The sequence below is a fragment of the Rattus norvegicus genome, chromosome 14 (assembly GCF_021556685.1).
Source record: "Rattus norvegicus strain SHRSP/BbbUtx chromosome 14, alternate assembly SHRSP_T2T, whole genome shotgun sequence".
Lineage (NCBI taxonomy): Eukaryota > Metazoa > Chordata > Mammalia > Rodentia > Muridae > Rattus > Rattus norvegicus.
Window position 1 is genome coordinate 12,825,001 of NC_141547.1, and position 26,913 is coordinate 12,851,913.

The following is a 26,913-nucleotide window of genomic DNA, read 5'->3' on the forward strand; positions in this document are numbered from 1 at the left end:
CCATTTTGCTAACACACATTGCCTGGACCTATCAGTGTGAATGTAACCAAACCCTGGGAAGGGCTTCCTGCCCTCATTTTTAATGAGAGAAACCGAGGAACATGGGAATTAAGTAACTATGCTATCCTGATGTCTACTGCACCTCTTCGCTAACCCACAGAATCAGCGAGCATCCAGATGCTCTCAGTTTAGGTGTGTCAGTACACTGACAGAGCCTACACTTCTCCTGGGGCCATCTTTCTATCTCTAAAAGGAACTGCATTGGCTGACATGGTTTTTAGCCATTTCTCCTCCCATCTGTGATTTTATTTTTTTCCTTTTCTACCCCGAAAGCGCTGTACGGCAGCTACGTGGCATTCAACGTTTATGCCTTTGAGTTACATCAGCGTTTTCTGAAGGAGGGATGAGTCGTATAATCTCCCCCAGGCAGCTCCTCTAGTTCATTAACTGGTGCTCTTGGGGAGCCGGACAGAGATATAAATTGCTCACCTAAGGAAGGCATCATTTTCACCATCATCCATCCCAACTCACTTCCTTTAGCTTTTCTTTCTCTTACACGTCCTTTTTAGCCACACAGCAAGTCAAGCTGACATTGCCCCCCTCCACAATAGACTCAGATTTCTCAGAAAATACATCCCTTTGGCCTAGAAAAATAGTTCTCCCTCCATCTTTAAAACAAAAGAAAAATAAATGAAGCTATAACTCAGCTTGTATTGAAAACAAAGAATGCACGGGCTCCTGCCATGGGCTGCCAGGCACTTAGCTCCCACTTTGTTATACCAGGCAGAGCTTTGGGAGGCTTCCACAGGCAGGGAGAACAGGCTGACCTTGGCTAACGTCTGCCTGGGTGAAGCTCCGGATGGGGCCTCTAACAGAGATCTGCTCCAGTTTGTCAGCCTTAGTCATCTGTAGATGCCCTGCTCCAGGGTCTTCCTTCACGATGTACACAAGCTGGCCAGCCTCCGAGTCAGTGTCTGTCGCTCTCAAGTGCTGCTCTGTGATGCGTGCTACAGACCCTGGGAAAGAGCGGGAGGCAGAAAGTCATTCCCCACCGTTCCTTCTAATGGGACACCAAGAGTGTGTGTGTGTGTGTGTGTGTGTGTGTGTGTGTGTGTGTGTGTGTGTCTATCTATCTATCTATCTATCTATCTATCTATCTATCTATCTATCTATCTATCTATATGAATATGTATGTATTTTATCACATATTACCACATTACTCTGGCCTACATACTAGGCATTTGCCTGCCTGCATTTCCAGCTGAATAAACTCTGTTTTCCTGAAATAAAATCATTTAGAACTCAACCCTTTGCTTGTGTCCACTTTTACTCTAGCCCACGCTTATTCTTGTAGTAGCCTCCATGTGGAGCCTAGCAACGATAGCTACTTCTATGTGCCGGTACTTCTAGATCTCGGTGGGTTTAAGAAATCTGCTTCAGTTTGGTTTACTTGCTGTCTTGAGACTAACCAAACCAGAAAGCAACAGTCATACATGAGTTCATGAACATACCTCATTGTCATCTCGAATGAACTAGTCGAAGTCAGTGTTCCTCAAGTCAGAAGGTAAACCGAGCACAGGGGTCAGGTTTAGGGTCTGTGTGGAGACTTGGGACGGGGGCAAGACACTCACCACGGAAACACTTCTCAGAATCTGCCCTTCCCTTCCTGACCAGCTATGTTCTCGTCTTAAAAACAGCAATATATTGTAAACACTCAACATTCATGTTACACATCTAGGTGTTTGGAATGGCACTGAGCCTTCTGCCAAGAATGCAGGACCTTTAGCACTCTACTCAGGCTATCTAGTAAGTATCCCCGAGGGACAAGGCAATGTCTTCCTCCAGACAAAGATCTGACTCGCTTGGTGCTTGACCCAATACGCTATAGCCCACGCTCAAAGTTCCTCTTGTGACATGTATCCCACTGCATGTGATGTGACCCTTGCTGTCCCTCTACAATATACCATGAGGCTTGGAGGACAGAGTGATTTGAACTTCGATGGAAACAATCTGGTCTTCTCCAAGAGTCCATGGAATAAAATCAGGCTACTTCTCTTGTGAGTAGCAAAATGCCAATTTCTAGAACCTTGGATAACTCTCAGAACTGCAGACTTTATTACACCATGTACTTATTTTTTTTTCAATAGAAAACATGTGGGAAACTAAGATAAACAAACTACAGAGTTCTGGTGCACAGAGACTCGGGATGGATTCCCATTCGCTGTTGACTTCCTACAGCACAGCATAATCAAGACGAATGCATATCACTGTGTCTTTAACGCCACTAGAATGTGGCAGAAGTCTGACAGTTTAATGCCAGAATGGCATACAAAGTGACTCTCGATTATTTGCATAATCTCTTAACTCCTGGTAGCCTCCCAACTACCCTTCTGTGCCTTTTTAATTTTCTTAAAAATTGAAGTCTTGAAAACTCTTGCCAGGGTTCTTTTGTTGATGGTTTCTATGCTGTGGGCTGGACAGAGGCAGGGTCACAGGAGACCTGGCTCTAAGCTGTACCTTATGCTTTTAAGGGTACTGAAAATCTTATAAACACCTTACAAAACACTCTCAAATTCACCCACAGAGGTGCCTTGCCCAGAGAATTTCATTGGTTCTTATTTCTAACTTACATCATAGTGTTCTTAAGCAGCAATTTCCCCAAAATTCTACTTTCCTTAAATATTGAATAACTCCCCCAAGATGCGTCCACAGCACCAATATGGAGGAAAGCCCCATCTCCACGGGCTTTTAAAAATAAGGCAGTGTGGAAAAAAACGAGGAATTCCATTCCTACAGGGATTGCTATGGTTTGCTGATGGAATGTCCCCCACGGGCTCATGTGTTGAGACATGGTCTCTAGCTGCTGTTACTATTTTGGACATGCTAAGAACTTTAGCACCGGTGTAGAGCTTAGCTCAGGAAGTAGGTCCCTGGGCGGTGTGTCCTTGGCAGCTAGACTTTGCTCTGGTGCTCAGACCTGCTTGTCACAAGGCAAGCAGCTATAATCATTTCTTTCTGTTTCTGCCATGATGGCCTGTTTCCTCTGAAACTGTTTTTTGTAAGCGTGAGTCATGGTGACAAAAAAAATTGGGCTGACCCACCTGCTGAGAGCTGAAGTCCTCGGTTTATTGCCAAATGGGGAATGTTGCTTGTGGGCAGTTCTATGTAGATCTCCATCCTCCCTGTGTCTACATGGAGGCCATCCGTGAGCGAGAACCGGAACTCATCTACTGCCATGTAGATATCACCGGGTAAGTACCCGACCAGCCCGGCCAGGATATCCTGATAGGTGAAGGAGGAGCCTTGGTCTAAAACCGTCCCATTTTCTAGAGGGTCAGAGGCAGTAGGCCTCAGGAGTAGGTAACCTGTAGAAGGAAGAGAGAAATGATAAAAAAAACAATAGTTTTATATACTTATATAATCAAAACAGTCCAATTTTGCCAACGAGTGAGAGCCTGTGTAGAATGTCAAGTACCTCAGAGACCCTTGGTGCTAACGCTTAGCATTTTGTATGTAGGCATAGGTGGTGCCCCTGTGACCTTGTCTATAAATAAAGAAGACCTAGTTCCACTCTTGTGCTTAAAATTCTCCTAAGGAGACACAGGTGGGAGCTGAAATATAGTGGCTTAGAAATCACATCTCCCTCCCTGGATACAAACCCACTCGATGATCCGAACTTTACTTTCCCTTCTGCAAAGTGACAATGGCCCTCCATCCTCTCTGCCTACAGTGCGCAGATCATGGGGTCCATGCTTTAAACTCCTTTTAAATCCAGGAAGACTGTAAGCATGCTTATACGGAGGCTCCCTTTTCTTTCTGTTTTTAAGGGCTCACACACCGCAAAGGTATAGTTAAAAATGCGTCATCAGAGAAAGCGAATTAAAGTAATTGGAAATCGCAGTGGCTACTTCCGTTATCAACCCCCCAGCAACAGCAGCAATTCTGCTTTTGAACGTCCAACCCCAGTGAAGAGTGATTGACACCAGGCATGGCTCCAGAGCTTGAGAGCTTGGGGGTAACATTTGGAGGATGGGGTGGAGGATCCCCACAGTGGCTTCTCCATTTGCTTTAAATTAGAGAGTGTGCCCGTTGCACAGTGAGCATGTCGATGAGAGACTTCTAACATGCTGACAGGCTGCTGCATGAGGCAGCCCCGATGATCCGATGAAGTCATCTACCCTGAGAAGAAGCCACACAAACACGGAAACCGGTTTTTCGGGAGATTACAAAGGAGTGCAAGAGAAGAGCAGAAGGGAAATTTCAGAGATACCAATTTACTTAGCACACAGGTTTTCAAAATAGCATCAACCAAGACCCGCAAGACTCTCGGCTAGCTGCGAATCTGATATTATATTTTTAATGCAGAGAATGGGCTGTAAGTAGGGATGGGAAAGGAAGAATGAACTCATCTGTGCACTCACGCTCACCACCCATCGGACACCACCCATCGGACGCCTTAATGAAGCAGCAGCTCCCCCCCCTACTCCCACTCCCGGTTTGTGTCTTACCGTGGTCAGGCTTTTTCATCAATACAAAAATCAGCTCGTTATTTGGGGTGTCCAGATCTTGTAGGCTCAAGGAAGAATTGCTTATCGCCACTCCCGAGCTTAGCCGTACTCCCAGGGGTCGTAGGGTCATCCTGGGAGGCTCGTCATTCTTCCTCTGATTAAAGTATAAAGGATTTGGTCTCGCACAGGTATTAGTTTAAGAAGAAAGAAAGCATTTGGAGAATGGGGCGTTATTACTGCAACAACCCGCACTATCCAAACGGTATTTAATGGGCTACGGGATTTACTCCCTAGTCAAAATATTAATTAAAAATAAAAAGTCACGTATATAAAAGGTCCCGCTGGAAGGAGGCTGATGGACATTTTCTAAGCAGCTACTAAGGTATTTTCCATAGGTAGAGTGACCATGCTTTTCTAGACTTAAACGGCATATAATTTAGAAATACAGGGATAGTTGAGGAGCAAAGTCTATTTTAATTCAGGTGGTCTTAGAAATTTCTCGACGCACCACAGAAGCTATAGAAGGTCAGCACACTGAGAGGCACAGACTCTAGGGCTCCCTCCTCCCAGTCCTGCTCCATCGCTGCCCCTATACAAGCTGTTACACATTTTACTTTCCCAAGGCAGAGGACATTCATTCTGAGAGTTATCTTTTCCCTCCCTCTCCTTGGCGTCATAAAGTACAGTTATGACAATAGTTCCTCAAATAAAAATAAATGTAGGTTTAAGGATCAAATTTCTTTGATTTTTTACAGTTAAATAAATAAACGAATTAAAGAAAGAAAAGGCCAGTAATGCATGGAGACCCACTTGGGGCAATGTCAGAGATGGGCATATGCCAGTTTTTATCTAAATATGGAAATGGCATGGTGTTTCTGATTCCCACAAATTGTTTTACCCAAAAACAAGTACATTTTTATCCTAAGTTAGAAATTCAGATCTCCAACTCAGACCTTCCCCAAATGCCAACCACTATTTCAAAAGCTTCCAGAAGGTCAGGGTTATGTCTTAAAATTGATATTTAAGTTTGAAGGTCATATGCAACCCTTTGCTTGTGGGTTGGTACATGGGCTTGTTTAAGACTGGGATATCGTGCGGTTTAAGGTCAGCTCTTTTGAGAGTTGGGATACTATGTGGCTGAAGGCTCACTCTCCACCTTCCGAAGTCTTTACCTCGATGGTGATATTGATGCTGTGAATTTCAGAGCGACCGCTTCCGTCGCTCACATAAAAGCTAAACACGTCATGGGTGGGCTCGATGCTTTCGTGAACACTCTGAAAATAGTAAATGTAGTTTTCCAGGACGTCTTGAATAGGGAATGACGCCTCCAGCTCACTGTTTGCTCCTGGGCCAAAGCGGTCTCCTGCGTAATATCAAGAAAAAACATTCACCTTGATTGGTAAGAATCAGATCACCAGGCCGATCTAGAAAAGAAGACCTCAGCAACACAAGATAAAAGTATGACTGTGGAAGAAGCTAGGGGGGAGCTCAAGACCAGAAACTGGTCTTGGGTTGAATAGTGTCTCTAAGACTATTCCCGCCTATAAATGGATATGGCGGTCCTGCTGTCTCCTCAGGGAATCAGGTGACGTCCAAGTACCTGAAACCTCGTGGTTGCTTTCCTTTTTGCATAGCACATTATCTGTGGTTGGTTTCTTTCCAATCATTTACCCAAACTGGGTGTAAACATCAACACAAAAGCCAGCATTCTGATTCAAGTGTCAGCACTCTTCCTGATACATCCTTCAAGTGTCACCAATTTCTCTACATAAGAAAAAGTTAACTACAGTCCTTCCTGTTTACAACCTCTCTGCCCGCACATTTCTAATTGACGCCCAAGTTTCTTGTTTTAAACTTTATTCTCAAGTCGTCCTTCTACTTTTGTGTAGTTTTGTGGTTTTGTTCTTTTTCTTTTCCTTAAGAGAGAGAGGGAGGGAAGACTGTATTTAATTAGGGTTACTGCTCGAGGAAGGGTCTCTGTACCAGTGAATGCACCACTGAGAATGCAACTCCCTTGTAACCTTTGTCCCTCTCAGTGCAGTGGTTGGCGTGTTGGCAGGCCCAGTCCTGTGGAGGTCTGTGCAGGCAGCCATTGCTGCTTTGAGTTCTTTGGGGCAATGGCTATGATATGAACAGAAGACACCACTTTTCAGTGCTCCTTCCCATATTCCAGGTCTGATCTCTAAGTTCCTGGAAGGAACTTTTACATCAGTTAGAACCCAGTCTGTAGGATAGTATGCCAGGGCTACTGGGTGCTCAAAGGCTGTGTAAATACCACAGTACTCATGTACCAATCAGACACAGAAGTGCTGCTACAGCCTGTGTGAGTTTCCCCCTAAGAGCATGTGTTAGTGTCCAGCCTGTGGCGTGAGGTCCTTAGGAGATGGAATTAAGTGGCAAGTCTTAGAAAGGGGGATTTGCTTTAAATCCAGGGCTGAAGTGAAAACTTAAGGGTTCTCTGGAAAGTCAGTTGTGTTAGATGGTGTTTTGCTGGGGAAAACACGTGGAGGAGTGTTTTCCTGAAGTGATGAAGCACAGGTGAAGGACTAAGGCAGACTCGGGAAGGAACGTTTAGCTGAAGCAGACACAGGAGAGAGGATGTTCTGCTAAAGCCAGCTTGTGAAAGGACACGTGATGAAGGATTGGTCCGCCTCATATTGTGTAGTTGAGCTGCATTTGTTGGGACTCCATAGAGAGAAATGCACCAAAAAATCTTCTGGTGAGGTGTTGCAGCTTCTTGCGGTTTCCGAAGACCCAGGCTGATGGGCAGAGTCATGCCAGCTGCCACAGATGCAAGTCCTGAGGCAAGACAGGTGCTGAGCCAAGGCCAGTGGAGGACATGTGATGTTTGGAGAAGTGTGAAAAAGGACCAGTAGGGGGTCTCGTGTCTTTGCTGGTCTTCACTTCAATGAGAGTCATAGCTGAGAACTTCTCCTGTTGTCCCTCCTGCTGACTTATGCTGAGGCTAAGGCCCAGCTGTCTCTGCTAGGTAGTGCCACAGCTGGTGATTCCTGGTTGCTATCCCGACTCTAATGAACCGGACTGCTGGTGTATCCCTGAAGTGTTTGCGCGTGGGTCGACTGCCGATGCCAGCCTGTGAACTGAACTGCTGATTTCCGAACAACACAGACAGGACTTGCACCAAAGGACCTTTCTAAATAGGTCTACTTTCCCCGTATCTTTTCTTTTCCACTCCCTCTGGTGGGTGCTGGAGGTTAAAGCATTTAAGAAGCATCATTAAAAGTAGACTTTGAGAGAAATTAAATTTACCCTGGGCTTAAGGAGAGAGCTTTGTTTTACCATTCCACTCTGGTTATGATGAGTTTCGACAGCTAGGGGTCCAACTGACCATGACTGCTACCACTGATCTCAAAGGAAAGTATACCTTGCCTCTGTGGAAGTTGATTTATCTCCGGTGTGTGTTATAGTAATTGACCAACAGGGGTACATTTGGGGAAGTGAGACGCTCATGGGGCACCTTTCAAAGTTCTGTACTTGGCTGCCTCCTGATTCCTCATCTCGACCAATAACAAATGTTGCAAAGGGCCAAGGGGGAGAGTAAGCAACGTCCAAGTGATGGATGGCTTGGCCTGGCCTTGGTTTTTGCCAAGTCCTTCTAATTGATTGATTTTTTAACTCGCTACCACAGTTTTCTAGAGCAGAGAAAAAGAAATTCTGTGCCTACACATTTCCTTGCTATGTGTGAACAAAGGTCCATAGGAAAACCAAAGGGCTTCCCTCACCTTCTCTATGGTCCTTGGCAAACACCAGATTCTAAAAGGGCTATTAACCTCTTGCCTGTAGACATGGCTGTTTGCTGGCACCCCAGTGTACAGACCAGGACTGAAAAATGCCTTTTGTTGGTTTGTTTTCACACAACTTGTTTGAGAGAAAGAAAATAGAAGCTGAGTGAGACCTAAGCAGTCAATGACCCAATGTTCCCTGGGTCAGAGAGATCATGGTTTTCAGAAGGAACTGCTGAGGGCACTTCCAAATTTTACTTCCTCCTTTCTTCGATCTTTACAGGCTGGGAACCATGGCTTTGTTATCTGGGTCAAGAACAGCCTCAGTAAATGACACCTCAAAATATACAGAATAAAATAAGCCTTGTTTTAAAACTGTTGAAGAGTTAGTTGTCTATCTAGGGAGTCAGTCAGGGAAGCCGCCAGCACCAGTCTCTCCGAGTTTTAAAATTGCACTTTCTATTTTTGATGTACATCTCTGATGTGTGTTCCCTGCCTTCCTCAGCAGAATGTCCTAGGTACAAATTAAACGGCCCCCGGTGAGTGTGGCTGTCATCCCGGACACCTGCTTTACTCAGCACTGGGAATGAGATGCCCTTAGAGCGACTCAGCGGGTCATGCCCTGATCAGGCAAGCCCTGAATGAATGCAGATTCTATGCTATTAGGTTTCATAGCCAACACTGTAACCATTCTGTCTCCCATCCTGCTTGGTAGAAAGTAAAAGCTGCTTTTTACCAGATTTAAAACTACATTCCAATGGCCTAGAATTCAATTTAGGTAGCTAGTTTCATCAACATGTAAAACACTTGCTTCCAAACAGAGGTGTGGGGCTTCCTCCTCTGAGGAAAGGGCAGCCTCTTCGAGTTGATATAAACCGGCCAATTATTGTGTGCCCTTGGGCATCTAGAATGAAGAATCTTTCAATGGTCCTAGGACAAGCAGCCATGCTGGGCATCACGCATGGGCTGACAAAAGGTGTTGGGTCATGGGCTACACCAGTCTCTTCAGTGGGAGCTTTTGGGATACTGCCCAAGAAACTGTTTTCACAATCTCTTCAGATGTGGCTTATACACATTATAGTTTGGAGAATCATTTTTTTTTTTCAGAGCGTCTGAGACTTGGCAGAATTTTGACAACAGCCTATCTGTGCTATTTCATGTGCTTCAGGTAAATTTCAAGCTGTGTTCCAAGGGCTTTCTGGGAAAGAAATCGCACGGAGTGAGGAGGTAGTGAGTAGCAATGGCCTATCATGATCCCCCACCTCACCGATGTGGAGGTGCTTGTCTCTTCCGGAGATGCTAGTTTTCCTTTGCCTGTATTGACTCCCTCTGACCCTTCACATTCCAATTCCCTGGGGCTTTTCTGCCTGCTCAGACAGAAGCAATCACTTTGTTCTGTGCCCTCAAGGCTTAGTTCCTTTGCTGTCCTCTACCGTGTAACCCTACAGTCTTTCTATGTATCTCCGACTCCAGGCACTGGTCAATGCTATCCATGTTAACATTGTATCTAGTGCAAACATTTGTCCCCAGGAGCTTAAATATGCAACAAACAAATCTTCAGGCACACATGGAAAGACAGGAGGGAAAAGATCCAAGACATTCCATAGGAAAACATGACCGTTTTCAATGAGTTTCTGGTTATCAGGCTCAAGTGGCAGCCACCACACTGGACACAGACACCTGCAGTCAATGGCCTGTCTGTGAGAGCTGTTAGCTCCATGCCAATTAGAGCCTCGAACCAGCGTTTGTTCACCCAGGAATCTCATTGCAGACTGGGTAGCTCAGAAACTGGCAGGAGCTGTCTCTCGGCTGCCAGTCATAGCAGGTCTCAAAGGGCCTGTGGACTGCACATGCCTTTTTTGCCTCTCCTTGTCTGTGATAACCTCCAGTGGGTTAGGGCAGATGGTACAGGGGAGGGATGTTGAAGAGGGTGTCAGAGATAGACAGCATGCATTTCTATTCATGTCATATCCATAGGAGGAGCTGAGAGACAAGCTAGAGTTCATCGGAACTGCATCTGCCTCGCAGGAAGAGGACAGCCAACTCCTTCTTTGACACCTCATTTTGAATACAACCAGTGAACCCCTCAACCCCCACGGCTCATACTCCAAATCCCGTTACTCTGCTCAGGTTTTTCCATTTATTAACCTTCCAGCATCTTATGCCTCCTCCTCCCATTTATTCCCCCACCCCCGCTAGGATAAATGTCAATATGAAGGTGGAGTGGGTTATCTGCTTTGTTTACTGATATATCTTTGATGCTTAAAAAAATGCACGGCATAAAGAAAATGCTAAGTGACCTTTTTTTTTTTTCTCATTTATGAAAGAAACTTTCCTTTCTCCCAGGTTCTTGGAAATAATGGGTCCATCTCGATGTAATGCTCCGCGTCCAGGTTTAATTAGAATATCCCCCCCCCCCCCCATTGCCAGATCCTAAATAGTTGCCCAGCAACAAGGGTTACCTGTTCCTGTGTTCTCAATGCAGCCATACTTGGGCAGAGCACTTAGCTTAATGACAGCGTCCCCCTGAAGGTTGTCCTGATCTTCAGTGGCAAAGAAGTGGTGGAGGGAGAGTGGTGCTCTCCCTCCCTCATCGACCTACAGAAGAAAGGAATGCTGAATGAACTACAGTAGGGGTCAGGGGACAGAACCGGAAGCTGTTGCCTCGGGTCACCATCAGCACCAGGTCCGCTTTTGTGAGAGGCAGATCTCTGCAGATGAGGAAAAGTATCTGCTGCCAAAGCTGGGCGATCTTTCAGCCCCTCAAAAAGATAAGAGCTGTGCATCTCCTGTCAACGCTGCACTTCCTGCAGTGATGGATCTGGTTATAAAGCAGTTCTGGCCAGTTCTAACCACCCATCTCAACATGTTTCAGGGCGGGACAGCTGCCTTCTCCAGGCATCAGAATTTCATAGAGCATAGCTGGAGAATGACAGATGTAGCCTCCTTCACATTCCCTGGGGTTGACTGTCCTACAGGCGTCACCGCCTAGAATAAAAGTCCCATTTATCCCCTCATATTGTATATTTATAGGGGTCTAGGAATAAAGGACTCACTGTACCTGAAAGTTAATGCTTATCTGAACATCAAAGAAGAAAATAAATCAACATATGTAAAAGCAGTTGTTCAAACTAACCTTTTCTTTAGGGCCTGGTTTTATGCACTAACTCTGCAGTCTGGGCCTGATGTTTTTCACCTGCCTGCAGGAAATGGTCAAGGCATTTTACTCTGAACTCGTGGCTAGATGCAGGGTGGGCCTATAAACTACAAAATGAGACTCTTGGAATGGAAATGGTTCCAGTTACTTCCCCAAGTTGGAGGATGGGGAAGATAGGAAAAAGATCACAACTACTTGGAAATTATTCAGAGTTTCATGAATTTTAAAGTCCTCAATAGAGCCAGAAAGGAGCCAGGCTTTGGGTATTATTGTGTGTGTGTAAGGCAAGAGAAGGAAAATTAATAGCTGTGAACCCCCTGCCATGCATCAGATACTATGCTAGGAGTGATGCAGGCTATTTTAATTAATCACCAGAGAAATCTTTATGTAGTAGAATGTGTAATATTTAAGGGAGAAACAGAGGCTAGAAAGAATTAAGTGCTTGTTGCAAAGCCAGTCTGGTCGTCCCTAAGAAAGCTGGCACAGGCACTCAGGCTGGTAACTTCAGTGACAGACACGTTATGCTGCCTCTCACACAGGATCTCGTAATCTTGTTAATAATCTAGGCTGCTTTAGCTCATGTGGGGTCAGTTTTCCGTGATTTAATTGTTAACAACACTAAACTATATAATCCCCCAAAGTATATTCTACTTCTGTTTTATTACCATTGCCAACAATATCCAGTATGCTCTAGTGTGTGTATGTGTGTGTGTGTGTGTGTGTGTGTTGTGCATGTGTGTGTTATGTGACTATAATGGCTTGATCTTCTGTATATAATTATTTTATATATACAGATGTATACATACGTATATATGTACACACACACACACACACACACACACACACACACACACACACACAAACCTTACAATGACAGCCACAGACTGTCTGTTATCTCTGCCCAAATACTTTGGGGGAAGAACTTGGTAGCCCATCTCGGCAGAAATCCTTTAGCTACATTACCAAGGATGCCAGCTTTCCCAAGCCCCTGATACTTATTGATCTGAGAGCTGTTTACCGTGATAAGGTCAGCAAAGGCAATGATGTGAGGAGGGTTCTCGGCAGGAGTGACCGTGATAGTAAAGACCTGGTTGTCCACACGGTTGTTGTCCATGTCTGAGACAGAGAAGTGGAAGCCATCTGTAACCGATTGCCCTTCCGTCTCAAACACAGCAGAGTACCTACAAGAGGAAAAAGGTTGACTCACCCTGACGAGCTGGGGAGAAGGAGTTGTAATTTTTTTTATATAAAAATGAGATCAGAAACGATGTGCTCTTTGAAGGAACCACAGCCTTTGCTTATACAATTGTTAAAAACTAAATCCTTCCAAGAATCCGTGGTGGTCTTTACGTACCTAATGTTCTTACTGTTGATGTCCTCCATGGTGAAATTGGAATCCCCTGAGAGCTCCTCCATGTCAGGTCCTGAGGTCTTTAAGAGCACACCGTACAATGGCAGAGAACTTAACTGAATCCAGATCTCTGAGTCAGGGGAAGAGTCATCCTAATCGGGCAAATATGAGTTAGGACATAAAAGCAGGTTTGTGGAGACCAAGGTACTTAGAGTCCCACAGGATCTTCCCCGTAATATAAGGGCACCTGCCCACTGTCCTAAAAAATACCCCACCCAACTCCATGAAAGCCCAGTATTTAGTCTTCATCAAATGGCTCTGGGATAATATCTTCTCAGAAGACAAGCTCATGGTAACAGTGGGGAAATGCACTCATGGTATAGGGTGTAAAACAAAGACATGTTTTATTGTTTCTGTAAGAGCCATGAGGGACTGTTTTTATTATATGTGCGTAATACAGAAGAGAAGATGGTGGCTCTAACTCGTCGCTCTATAAACACAGGCACAGGCTTCTTTTGCGGTGTCTAAAAACCACTTTGCACTTTAGAAATACATAGAACTCCCTTATAGTGTATATAATACGCTCTACAAGGACAAAAGCCTGTAAAACAGGATTTGCTTAGCCAATGATTCACTCGAAGCAATACCAATGTGACAAAAATTTGGATTAACAAAAGAATTTAGGAGGGCCTGTGGACTGCCTTCTGTGAGGACTGAATCAATGGATCGCTCCCTAGAACACTTAATCTTAACAGAGAACATTTCCTTCTCCTGTGTTGTTTATTGAGAAATAAAATCAGCTTTCTGTTTGTCTGCATTAGCAATAACAGAACATCTTCTTGAACAATTTTCTCTTTCTTCAAGAATATTTTTGGAAATGTCTAGGAGGCAGGAGACGTCATTTTGGAAAATCTCCCTGGGTCCTATGTAGTTCAGAGGATCTGACTATGAATGTGGCAACTCTCTGTTTTATCTTGGCAACAATGAAAACAAATGTTGCAGGACCAGTTTTACTGTGAAAGGCAAGTTCTCCTGGCTACACTGTGCAGCTGCTGAGTGACAAAGGATGTGGAGCAGGTGTGAGCTGGGCCAGGCAAGCAAGCTCCGGGTCCCTGTCATGTCCATCCGCATCACAGAATTGCCTCAGCCCACCTGATATTAGCCCAGGAGGGAACTTAGGCAGCTAGCAGGACTCCAGAGAACATCTTCTAAATGAATACGCCTAGTGTTTTCTCCTTGTGGAGGATTAACTAGAAAGCATTGGTTTCCAGAGTTACCGCCTACTACTCCTGTGAGTTCTCACTGAGAAAGATCTCAGAAAGACCACTGGAAAATTTCAGGTAACCTCTCCTGAGCTTCGAGAAAGCTCAAGGACAGCATACCTGACTCTTAATTAGAAGAAAGAGTTTTTGACTCACAGCAAATCTGGCAAAGAAATGACTGCTTTGTGCCAGGCATTATCTTATTATACTTCAATTTTTGAAAAAGTCCTGGGGTGAAAATGTGAGAAATAAGCTATTATATTCTTCTTCAAAATACCTTGTCATAATTAAAAAATATATCACTAAATTTAAGACCAGCTAAGAGATGGTGAGTTCATTAACATGCATGAGAACGCAGACCCTGTTCTCGTGTCGTTTCCCTGTTCAAAGCCCTTCATATTCATTTCGGATGAATTCTTATTTTCATTTTATTCTTCTTATCCATTCTAAATAAATTAACATGTAATATGTAGCTACAGTGAATATACATAATTATTTAACATATATATGTATATATATATACACACACACACGAACCTATCATTCAACATGAGAATTAGATAATTAATTTAATTAATTTAAGGTCTGGAAAGACAGCTTAGTCAGGAAAGTGCTTGATTTGCACCCATAAGGACCTGAGATTGACCCTTAGAAACTATATTAAAGAAAGTCAGATTCGGTGGCATATGCTTATAACCCCAGTGTTGAGTAGACAGGCAGACCTCTGACAGGCCAGTCAGCCTAGCAGTTATGGAGAGTCTTGGGTGAGTGAGGGAGACTGTCTCAAACAAAAAGCCCAATACACAGCCACTGTCCTCTGGTCTCCACATAGTCACAGATACGTGCACAGAAACATACCAGAACATGCACACACAGTTAACTTGTGTGCACTTCTTTTATTCTACCCTGGAACCCTTTTATCATTCTTCATTTTGTTTCTCCTTTCCTTTATTACTACTTATTTTGTTTTTCAAGACAGGGTTTCACTATGTGGCTCTGGCTGTCCTGAAACTAGGTCTGTAGTCTAGGATGGTTTTGAACTCAGAGATCTACACACCTCTACCTCCTGAGTGCCGGGATTAAAGGTGCACAACACCATTCCAGGTTTGAGTCTTTAAATATGACTTGATATATTACTAGAAAGTATATCTTTGATGTAAAAAAAAAAAACAAGTTAGACTCTAATCTTTGGTGGTTTCTTTCCTTCTCCCCTTTTTATATTTTGGAAGTTTCTTTTTAATGTAGCCCAGGCTGACCTTAAGTGTAAGGGGCTCCTATTTTCCTACTGACAACTCTAAGTGCTGACATTAGAGGCCAGCATGGGGCTAGCGTGGTTGGCTCCCTCTTCCTCCTCATTCCCTTCTTTTATTTCTTTGTCTGGAAATTCATTTGGGTTTTTCATACAGTTGGTTATAGCATCGGTTTTTCCATGGAAGGTTCTATAGTCTGTTAAAACTGATTCCCAGATACACAGTATAGAATAACAATAAGGTGTTGTACTTTGAATTATTTCAGGTTTGGATGGCATATGCTGTTTAGTATTAATCTTGCACTTCTCGAATTACAAACGAGAACAGTGAGTCAAGAGCCTATAAACAACTTGCCAGTGGCCATCACACTCTGGAGAGGCAGGATTGCGTTAAAACCTATCAATTCAAAGCCCAGCAACCCCTACACTGAGGAAGCTGATGCAGGGGGTGGTTGTTGGTTAGAGCGCTGGCCTAGCATATGAAATCCGGGATCCACTCCTCAGCACTGCACTCAACTCGATGTGAACACCTATCATTCAAGCACATGGGAAACAGAAGCAGGAAGTGACCAGATGATCCAGCCCATCCTTGGCTATAATTTGAGGCCCTATCTAAAGCTGAAACATGCGATAGACTTAAAGAATGAATCCCACCTTGGCTTTGGTATATCCCGTCATCCTCTCCTCTCATCTCCTTCCTGGTGCCCACGCTCTAATCACAAAGAAACTCAGCTGTCCCTACCTCATTGCACTCTGTTCGTTTATGAACGTCATTCTGCATGACTTTTCCGTTACTGAAATCTTCAGTATTTCAGGAAAAACATTCCCCATACAGTACAACTGACGGACGGGCTGTGTGTATCCCGTAAAAACGTAGGCCACACTGTGCTTTCAGCGGGCTAGAAGCATTCCCTGAAATCTTTCTGCTCTGCTGGGTAAATTCACATTCAATCAGTTTTTGAAAATATATGTTCAGTTGTCAATGAGTTCACGCTCTGGTGTGCAGTTTATAATATGTGGTTAATGGGCAGGCACAATTCCTAGGCTGCTATTTCGGGCTGTCAAATATCTTTCAAGCCCGGTGATCTATTGATTAAGTCTGAATTCATACATTTTTTTTTTACAAATTTATAACTTTCACAGGATCAAAAGACCTTCACATATGATAAAAATTAATCTGCCAATTAAAAATCGTTGGAACTTTGCTGAAACTGTAGCACACCCGCAACAGAAATTGAATGGTATTCAGTGTCTTATCATTTAGGAAAAGGCAATTTAAAGGGGAGAAAAATCATCTGTGTATTAGCAGATGTTGAAAAAGCCGGTGCTTTATCTCATTCCCATTACTTGGGACTTTACAGTGAGATTCCTCAGCCAAGAAAAGGGGAACTTAGACCATACAGTGCGTTTAAAAACGAGGGGTAGAGACAGACTCTTCACTGTCATTTTGAGGCCAGTGAAGGAAAAATTCAATAGTAACACTAATTACCATTCAAATAATTATCCTTCCTTTCAAAGCATAACAACTAATCATTATTATGTTTCTATAGGCAGCAGTTATCTTTTTATAACACAAATAACTGCAAAATAAAATTAATTAACCTCATTATCCTCTGCCCTAGATGCAGAATCAAAGAAGGGAGATGAGCTTAATTACGAAGATCATTTAATCAAGTTTGAGCCAGACATGGGGGAAATCCCCACTCTCTGAGTTTTCCTGCTTCCTCCACTTAGCCTCATTTTAGGGTAAGAGAGGGCCAGCAGGCAATCGTCGGGCCTAGGAAATCTACAGAGAGGCACCAAGCAGAGCCTTGTATTCTGTAGCACTAGAGTAGACAAGACTTGTCTAGACTAGACAAGAACAAAGCTGGCAAAAGTCAGCTTCCTTTTAGGAAGCCAGGATTGGCCGTGACCCCTTCATCGCCAACCAGGTAAACTCTTCTCAACTGTGCTTTCCCTAAAATCCCAGCAGAGCACTAGCACCCACACTCAAACAATGGACCTGAAGCTGTTAGGACAAGGGAACTGTTGCCTGATGACCATCACACGCCCTTGGGGTTCCCAAAATTTCCATCATAATTTTTCTTCTTTTTGAGCGTATGTGAGGCTGTGGTATAGGTGTATGTGCATGTAAGTTCACATGTGTATACATAAACATGTGGAGGCCAAATATGGTGTTTTGTGTCTCTCTTGGTCACAGGAGGCAAGGTCTCTTGTTAGAATAAGCTTGCCAACTCAGGTAATCTAGCTAGTCCATTGGCTCAGGGGACCTCTTCTCCCTCCTGAGTGCTGGTATTACGGGCTAGCTGCTGTGCCAGCATGGCTGTTACACAGGTCCTTAAGATCTAAACTCTAGGCTTCCCACTTGTGCATCAAGTGCTTTATCTGCAGAACCTTGTCCTCAGCAATCACCAGAGACTTTCACTCGTCCACTACTAAGACACTGGGCGAGGCCAGAATGCACAATGTGATTCGAAGGAAAGCTGCTAAGGAAAGAGCCTTTTACACAGTCTATACCTGCTGCCCAAACAACCAGACATGGCGCACCGTCCTAGGCAGTCCAGTCAGAAGTGCCAAGAACAAGAGGATCAATGTCAGGACTTACCACATACGCAAGGTGTGACCTGGTGATTATGGCTGTGTGTTGACTAGCAACAGTCATGCTCAGGGAGGAGCCGGGGGCCAGCCTGGGCTCTCGGTTCTCCGACGGGGACACCTCCACTTTTACTTCTGAGGTTGTCACCGTCAGGCCATCTGTGACTGAGATCTCCATGTTGTCCTCCCAGGCAGGGGAGCCATCGTGTACGTACTGCAGAACGTTTCTCTCAACTTCATCATAGGTGAAAGTGTCACCTTCCAAGGATAAAACAAACCCAAAGCTGTAAAGCCAGTGACTTCTGGGAGTGATGTTTCTCATTCACGCAGCACGTCTGTTCTCCCGATTTCAGAGTGTGCCTAGAATTGTAAACTGTGGGTCTAAGGAATCTAAGCACTCACCCAACTTAGGATTCCCTCTGTGTCAAGGAAGGGTGGCTCAGGCCGTCCTCTCCTATTCTCAAGGTGAGACGCTGTTTTACAAGGTAGCTCTTTTCTCAGGGTGATAGCCTTAGTGTGTTTTGTTTTTTTAAGGTTTTAAATCATATTGAGCTAATATTGGGCCCTGAGTGGACATTCATCATTCCTAGTTCTAGAAAAACAAAGAATACACTTATATTCTTGAGGTAGTAGACATTTCTTGAAGACTCAAGAGACAGCACTCTCTGATCTATCGGGTGCATTATTTAAATTTGGGTGTTTAATTTTTTTTAAATTGAAAATGTGAAAATACACTTGAGGGCTCAGAGCTTGGGATCAGTGATGGCCTAGCACATGCAAGGCCCTTCTTTTGAACACTAGCATTGTGAGGGAGGTCGTTTCTTGATGTTAAAGGTTGTAGCGATTGCATAGCTCAGATGTGTTATAATTTATAACACATCACCGTAGCGGACAAAACAGGGAGTGTGGGAAGTTGTAGGATCACAGAGGAAAACGAAGTTAAATGCAATTCAATTCGACATTTTAAAGCGTAAGTTTGATCAGACTTTCAGAAACCGTCATTCACAAATACTCAAGTTGCTCAAAGTCGTCGGGTCATGGGACTTCTGTTTGTTTGTTTGTTGCTGTCTCAAGTGAAGCATGTCTCCAGGTATGGGCGGCCATAACGGCTGTGGAAACCGACTTGCCAGTGGTCTTCCCGAGCATCCTTGGCAGTCCCAGCTGCTGCAGATTCCTTGCTATGATGACATCATCTGTGCTGAGGCTGAGGACTTAGCTCCTTCTGTGTCTTACCAGCTACTCCCTAAGTGCCCAGCTTCAGCACCACTAAAGCTGATGGACGCCGCCCCTAAAATCAGCTCTTAACTCTTTACCAACACCTTCGGACGCCATGCACCGCATCCAAGTGCAGGTTCAATGCGACACGGAGGGAACGGGACAAGGGCGGCTTTATGCTCCTCCTGGGATGTTGCAAAAGCTGTCCTAATGATGATTCTGTTTCCATTACCCTAAAAAGAGTTGCCTTGCTGACTCCCAGGAGTCTATTATTTGTTCTTTAAATTTTTAATCTGCATTTAAGGGCAAAGATTTACCCCACCAGGGAAATTCAGAAGAATGTATTACTACATAATAAACAGACAGACAGACAGACAAACAGATAGATAGATACATAGATAGATAGATAGATACATAGATAGATAGATAGATAGATAGATAGATGGATGGATGGATGGATGGATGGATGGATAGGTAGGTAGATAGATAGATAGATAGATAGATAGATAGATAGATAGATAGATAGATAGATAGATAGGAGCCTTTCAGGGACTTGAGAAAGCACAGATTGTGGAAGTGACACACAGCATTCCTGGGTAAGGACTTTACAAAAAGAACATTTGTTTTTAATATCTAAGGGCTCACTATTTGAATTAAAACACCTAGATTTTTTTTTATTGTTTTCTGCGTGCTTTTCTACACTCCCTAAGCAGTCAATATATATTTGAAAATATTTTTAGATTTATTTTATGTGTATGAATGTTTTGCCCGCAGAAATAGATGTGTGCCACGTGTGCGTTTTGGTGAACGTCAGGAAAGGGCATTGGATCTTCTGGAACTGGAGTTATTGATGGCTGTGAACTACCTGTGGGTGGTATGGACTGAACTTGGGTTCTATGGAAGAGAAACAAGTGGCCTTAACTGCTGAGCAAACTGTGTGACCCCAGTACCTTTATCCAGGAAAACACACTAGATATTATGTTAAAAGCCGGCTACACAGCCACACTATTACACAGTTTGCATAGCCATTTCAAGGTCTGTCTCTTTTTTTAGTGAAGAAACATAGCTAAAATTACCAGAGTCTCAGACAAACACTGTAAAAATTCACATATGAAATTAAACGAACATATGAGCCTCCCTGAAAAGCCAAGAGAACTAGAGGCTCATTGGCCAATCTCACCTGAGGCTTCCCCAATTTTAGATCATGGCTGGGGCAGGCAGGGGCTGGAGGTACATGACAGAAGTCTAAAGTCTAGGCTGAAAATGTCATTTCTCCTATTTAAATGCCCAAACACATTTCACTTTTTTTTTTTAACTAAGTCACATAAAACTAATAATAATTAAATGTTTAAAAAAACCTTCCAAGTGGACCAGGTATAGAGAAAGCAGCTACCTGCAGACATGGTCACTGAGGACTTTGCTGTGTACTTCATGAGCATGCCATGCTGTGGAGGTTTCTGAAGCTGGAAGAAGAGTTCTTCAGGCACCACCTCAGCATCTCTCACTACCAACTGCAGGCCTGCGGGAAGGAGAAAGAGAGGCTCGCCAACGATCAACACCACAGGTCAGCTGCACCAGGTCCAGCAGTGAGCAATCCCTAATCATAGTGAAGATGGGAACAGCCCACCCAGCAGTTATGGGGAGGCTCTTTCAAACGTTCCCTTAGAAGTAGGAAGCTCACGGTTTGAAATATCCTTTCCTCCCATCCAAATGAGAGCAAGCACACAAGGTTGGCCACAGGCCTGTCCTGACGAATCTCTTTCAGAAATATCCACAAACTGGTCTTGCTACGCCCCTTATCTACCAAGAGCTAGGTTTCATGATAGCTGCTCTGGCCACCAAGGAAGCAGTGTATAGCATAGAAAAGACTTTCAAGGTTGTCTAAATGCTCGTTTATAACAGTGTTTACGAACAATTTTTGGTCGAATTGTAGAAATTACGGGAGTAACTTCAGGACCAAATCCACATGTAGTCAACACCCACGGATCTACAGAGTGCACCTAACAAAATATCACAGTGTGGGCCGTTCACTAATAGAATGTCCTTGATTAAAAGAAAACTCACTAAACGCTGTAAAGAACAAACGTATTTGGAAATAAATAGAACCATGCACAAGGTGGGCAGCCGTGGCTCCTCACGGCTTCCGAAGGTCGCTGTGATCGGTCATTTCTGTCGTTTCTGTTCCCTGTCACTTTCTAAACAGAAACCAAAAGCAGTCACTGAAACCTGTTCCCTCAATTCTCTCCACAGCTCTGTTACTTTACTTTGGAGCAAGGATAACAAATCAAACTCCGGGAGGCTGGGAAATAAATTCTGCTTAGCATTCCATCACAGGGCTGGCCTCTGAAGGATCTGTTTCCCCCCTCTCCTGTGCTCAGAACTGCTTTGATTTGCATAAGAATGGGCAGGAGGATGGATGCAGGTAGGAGCCCACACACTCTGGAGGAGGAGGTTACTGCCTTTTGGGCAACCATCAAGAAGTTTCCACAGGAATGCCTCAGCAGTGCAGTCCAATGTCCAAGCCACACTTCTTTCAGGCCCCCCAGTTCTCACCTAAAGGGGTACGGCCTCCAGGGCTAACTTCCAGCAGGGGAGCCTTGATCTGAAAGGCTGGTGGTTGCCGATCAGAGTGCAGTAAGTGAATGGTGAGGGCCATCTCTGGACTCGTGTGCTGTCCATCCGAAACTGGCAGGAGTAAAGACAGAGGCGGAAACACACATGTGAGAAAACTCTGCTAATTAAGATTGAAGTCTTCCATCAACTGGGTAGCCTTTCACGGCCTTGGCGCAATATGGAGGAGTTCCTTCAATGGCAGGACTTCCTCTTATCTGACCTTGCCTAGGGAGTTCAAAAATCCTCTACCTGGAGAATGTCATGTAGCCTTAGTCAGACTACATGTTCAACTTCCTTTCTCTCGACAAGAGCCCATTCAGGTAGCATGGGTCCTGAAATGCTTCCCCATGCTAATGAGGCATTTTGGTACCCTAAGCCTTCAGCCAATGACCTTTTCCCATCCTGGATGTTTCCACCTGAGACCCCCAAATTATATAAGCTTTGAATCACCCCAAGTAAAGTTGATCCTGTTGATCTCATTCACTGTATGTACTCAAAGGATTCCAACAACACATTCCACTCTCCCACCCACCCCATTCCTGTTCGGCATCTCAATGCCTTTGCACTTGTGGACCAATATTGGACAGTGATCCCTGAGGGCTGGGAGAAACACACACACACACACACACACACACACACACACACACACACACACACAAGATTGAGCACATACATGCAAATATAAAATGAACTTACAGTCTAGTCATCTTTAGCCTATTTCCACAAAGACTTAACACTTTGAAAAGATGTTTTAAAAATAGAAAAAAAAATAAAGTAACAATTAAGAGTAATTCTACCAAAACTTTTTCTATGGATAAGACATGAATGTCCATAAGGACAGATGATTTTGAGGTGTGTTAATGGGGAGTAATGTAAAATAAGCACTTGGAAAATAAACAAAAAAGCCCCCTGGACAATCTCATTCAGCTCAGCCTGGCCTCCAACTCACTATCTAGCCAGTGAGAATAACTGAAGTGCTCATTGTTCTGGTCCTGTCTCAACTTCCCAATGGCTACAGTTAAAAATGTGTTCTGAGGGACTGGAGAGATGGCTCAGCGGTTAAGAGCACTGGATCATCTTCCAGAGGTCCTGGGGTCAATTCCCAGCAACCACAGGATGGTTCACAACCATCTGTTATGGGATATGATTACCTCTTTGGATTGCATTAAGGGAGAGCACTTGTATGCATAAATACATAAATATATCTTAAAAATTATGTTCTCAAGTGGTAGCAGCAAACTTTTATTTATGAAAATTTTCCTTGGATCAATTCTTCCTTCCAGTATTGTAGAAACAATACTTTCTTTTAAGAACTCCTTTTTAGGAGTGACTCCATTTCACATTTAAAAAAAAAAATAAGGAGACATCTTCTTCTGTCCAAGCATTTTGCAACATTTGTGTGTCAGTAAGCTGACCCATTTTACTCTCTCCATATATATATATATATATATATATATATATATATATATATATATATATATATATATATATATATAACCACAAATAGAAGGCATCGTAGACCACAAGTAGAAGTCATCACGGCAAAGCCGAGACCTTATACTTCATTTCCCTGCTTTGTCTCCATCCAAGAGGATCCCCAACTTCTATGAGAAATGAAGGCAGACTCGTCCAACCCTTGACTTTTCCCCTGGTGCAGTGTATTCTGGTCCATTGGTGTGTGCTCTACCATTGGCTACAGAGAAAGTGGCACTGCTGATGGTGTGAAATGACTTTTCACTTGCAGCTGGTTTGGTTCCCAGGAACAGGTTCCTTTCATGTTTTTCTGGACTCAGCAGCAAGTCAGTGGGTATCTGACATCTTAAGTCACAGGAAACGTGGCTCAGGGATAAGGATCTCACTAGGGTTGTTTTAGGTCTGTCCTGGAGACAGATCTAAATATGGAGACTTTACAAGACAGGGGTTCATGTCTGGTCGCAGAGAAGGGCCAAACAGCTCCTTGGAAGGAGAGAGGACAAAAATCCACATGAAAATGAAGGTTTGGTGGCTCTGGCCATTTTAATAAAGTGTCAAAATAATTACCACTGTTCCTCTGTGTACGTTTAAGCTCCTTCTCTTTGGAGGATCAAAGACAGAGACTGGGTGACCCTTAACGTTGAAGGCTTGTGGACTAACATGCACTTTTCTGTTAATTTCAGTCAACTCGGGACTCTCTTGAGGTTCCTAGGGTCTACAATAGAAATCTCTGTGCTTAGAAAAAGAAATATTTGCAAAACTATGGTTATATTTACTATTGATCCATTGGTTTTACCTTTAAGTAGGAAAAACTCAGGGAGACTTCAACATAGTGGAGGTCAGCAAAGACCAAACACTACAAGAGCTATGGGCCCAATCACACAGCTGTTCACCCTGACCAAACACGACCTTGCCTCCTTTAAGCCAGAAAGCTGTCTACCAGTGAAAATTGCATAATTAGAAATCATGTCACATGGTTGCAGTGTTTTGAAGGCAACTGCAAAAATTGACAATAAAAATATTAAGAATTGCACATCTCCTCCCTCTTAAGGAGCTTCTCTGCTTTCTTTGAGAAACAGTCACACTGCTTATTTAGGCTATATGCTTCCTGCAGGCCCCATCTGCCTGACGTGTGTTCTTGGCCTAGAACTGCTCTGAAGAGGGCCTGTCCTTACCATGAAGCCAGTGAAGTCGGGAGCACTGACTGCCCTCTCTTCTGAGCAGATGAACCACAATGTGCTGTTCACTCTTACTCTGCAGGTTAATGTCAGGGTATGGGCTGCTCACTGACTTGTTTCGTTATCTTTCCAGTTCAAAATTCTCTATCCTGAAAGTCCTTTCAAAGAGGTGGCCTGCCTTCTTACTAGATTCCAAAAGCATTCTGCATTCTGCCTAAAACACATTCTCCCACTTTCATGCATTCGAGTGTGCTCTCTCTCTCTCTCTCTCTCTCTCTCTCTCTCTCTCTCTCTCTCTCTCTCACACACACACACACACACACACACACACACACACACACACACACACGCAGTTTAAAATCAGCCCTAGACCCATTCTTTTAGATTTATGGAAGCCCAAGGATCATTTAATTTCAGACCTTCCACCTCCTCAAGGTTTCTGGTTATAAGGACGAGTCATGTTGATCCCCTTGCTTTCTGTTACCTATCCTCTTATACCTCGGACCATGTAACTCTCCCATACTGCAGGTCAGGTGTTCGTATTAAAAACTGTCCTGTCCTTTTCCAGTGGTAGACAGAGCATGCAGGATCCTTAGCTTGGAACACAGCACCCATCTTTAGAAAATTCCTAGGCAATTCCTAGGATGACCTTGATGGCGAATTGATTTTAACAAATGAAACAACAGCCACTCATGGGTACTGACGGAATGGATCAGCCACTCATGGGTACTGACGGAATGGGTCACCTGCAGGTCACTCACTAGAAATGGGCTGACAGGGAGTTCATGCAACCGTGGTGCAACACGGAAGTTACTACACGATGCTTCCCATCAAAGAGAAAAGAAATGCAAGGGAGTTGGAGTAGAAAGGCCTTTTCTCTCCCAAGATTTCTTCCCTCCTGAAATATCACAGGATCCAAGGATGGGTGATTCGAACAGAATGGCTAATCCCCGTTAAACAGCTGCCTTAAAAGTCAGCCAACTCCATTCTAACCTGAGCAAGAATAGCCTTTCCTTGTGCCCTGTATAGTGCAGTGTGAAGCAAACCTGGGATGTAGAAATTTCTAGAAGACTTTTCAGTTGATGCTCTGGGTCCATAGACTTTTCCCTCCAGAGGCGTTTAATAAGTGACATCAATTAAGACCTTGTATAACTATTACACACCAGCTGGGTTTAACACATAGATGCTTACATAACAACTACTGGACTGGAGGCTGAACGTATATTGTGATGATAATCTCCATTATGGATGAAGTATTCAGGTAGAAAGGTAATAGGAAACCTTCCGAGAGCAGACTGAACTCCAGGTGGTGGACCCCAACTTTTAAAATCTTAACTGCTATGTTTCTTTCCAGTAAATATTAGACACTTTCTACTAGGGCATAAATAACATTAACATTTGCCATCTTTAGTAGGGTTTTTTTTTTCTATGAATACAAAATTAAGCCATTGCTATTTGATTAACCATATAATTATTTTAGAAGAGACGTGTTTCAGAGAGAAGTCACATAACATTTTTTTAGTAAACAAAACAGAAGGATTGTAGTGGGAGGACACTCTCTTGTCTCTAATAAAGCTGAGATCAAAGTCTTTACCTGTGAAGTAAAATCTAACTGATTCTGGGAGACCTGAAAGAGAATGAGAAGAAAAATCAGTGCTCTAAACACTTTGGGATCGGGGGTGGGGGGTGGGGGGTGGGGGAGGTATGAACTATAGAACAGTGGTTAGGGAAGTAAACAATGTTTAAATATAATTTGTTTTGGCTTAAGGAACGATTAGGAGGTCCTCTGCTCATGAAATGTTAGATTTAATGATGCCAGCATTAATTTTAAATGTAAAAAGGATATTCACACTGGAAAAATTAGATGTCACAGCAGTTGGGGTGACTTGTAATACATTCATTCAGATCCTATTTTATCAGTACATAAAATCCTACCAACTGGTGAGTGTAGGTAATGTATAATACTGGCAGTGTGCAGTGGGGGCAGGGGTGGAGGGGTCCGTCAGTTCCATTGTAGAACCGAGTGACATCTGGGACATCGATTTATACACTGGAACCATGAGAGATTTATGTTGTGGCATTTGTCTCATAGATTAGACAGGACCTGGCTCTTCTATTTCCCCCTAAAGAGACTCGTGGAACTAAGACAAGTGCAGCAGACTTGGAAATTACTTTAACTACTACTGACGTGTTTTCTTTCCCTCTAATCCCAGGACAGCCCAAGTTTCCTGTAAAGTAGGTCTTATAAAGCAGGGGTTAGAGAACCATGAATAGTTCCATGGGCTATTAGCTAACCAGTTACTAAATACCACAGGTCCTCCTCTGAGAAAGGCTTCTTCCTGCCCTTGGGGATTTTCAATCTCATTGAGGAGTTAATCATTTTCTGGACAATTGAACTCATGCTATGTGATCACAAAGACTAGTTTATGTTTACCATATCCAAAAAGAGAAACCCTACAATTGTTTAACCTGTGGTCAATTTACTAAAAAAGCAAGCAAGCAAGCAAGCAAACAAAAACACTAGCTGCTTTGTTTGAATAAATTTACAATATAAAAGTAGTCCCACTAC

The 26,913-nt window shown here is 43.6% G+C and overlaps 1 protein-coding gene across 1 annotated transcript in view; it reads right to left on the reverse strand.

The window, feature by feature from the left end:
* Fras1 (Fraser extracellular matrix complex subunit 1) overlaps positions 1-26,913 on the reverse strand; it is a 408,507-nt gene that overhangs the window by 72,476 nt on the left and 309,118 nt on the right. The window contains 11 exon segments of the mRNA NM_001415086.2: positions 828-1,016; positions 3,102-3,365; positions 4,509-4,662; positions 5,681-5,871; positions 10,714-10,849; positions 12,427-12,589; positions 12,763-12,911; positions 17,876-18,123; positions 20,474-20,599; positions 21,634-21,765; positions 25,939-25,971. Of these exon segments, the coding sequence (NP_001402015.1) occupies positions 828-1,016; positions 3,102-3,365; positions 4,509-4,662; positions 5,681-5,871; positions 10,714-10,849; positions 12,427-12,589; positions 12,763-12,911; positions 17,876-18,123; positions 20,474-20,599; positions 21,634-21,765; positions 25,939-25,971 (1,785 nt within the window).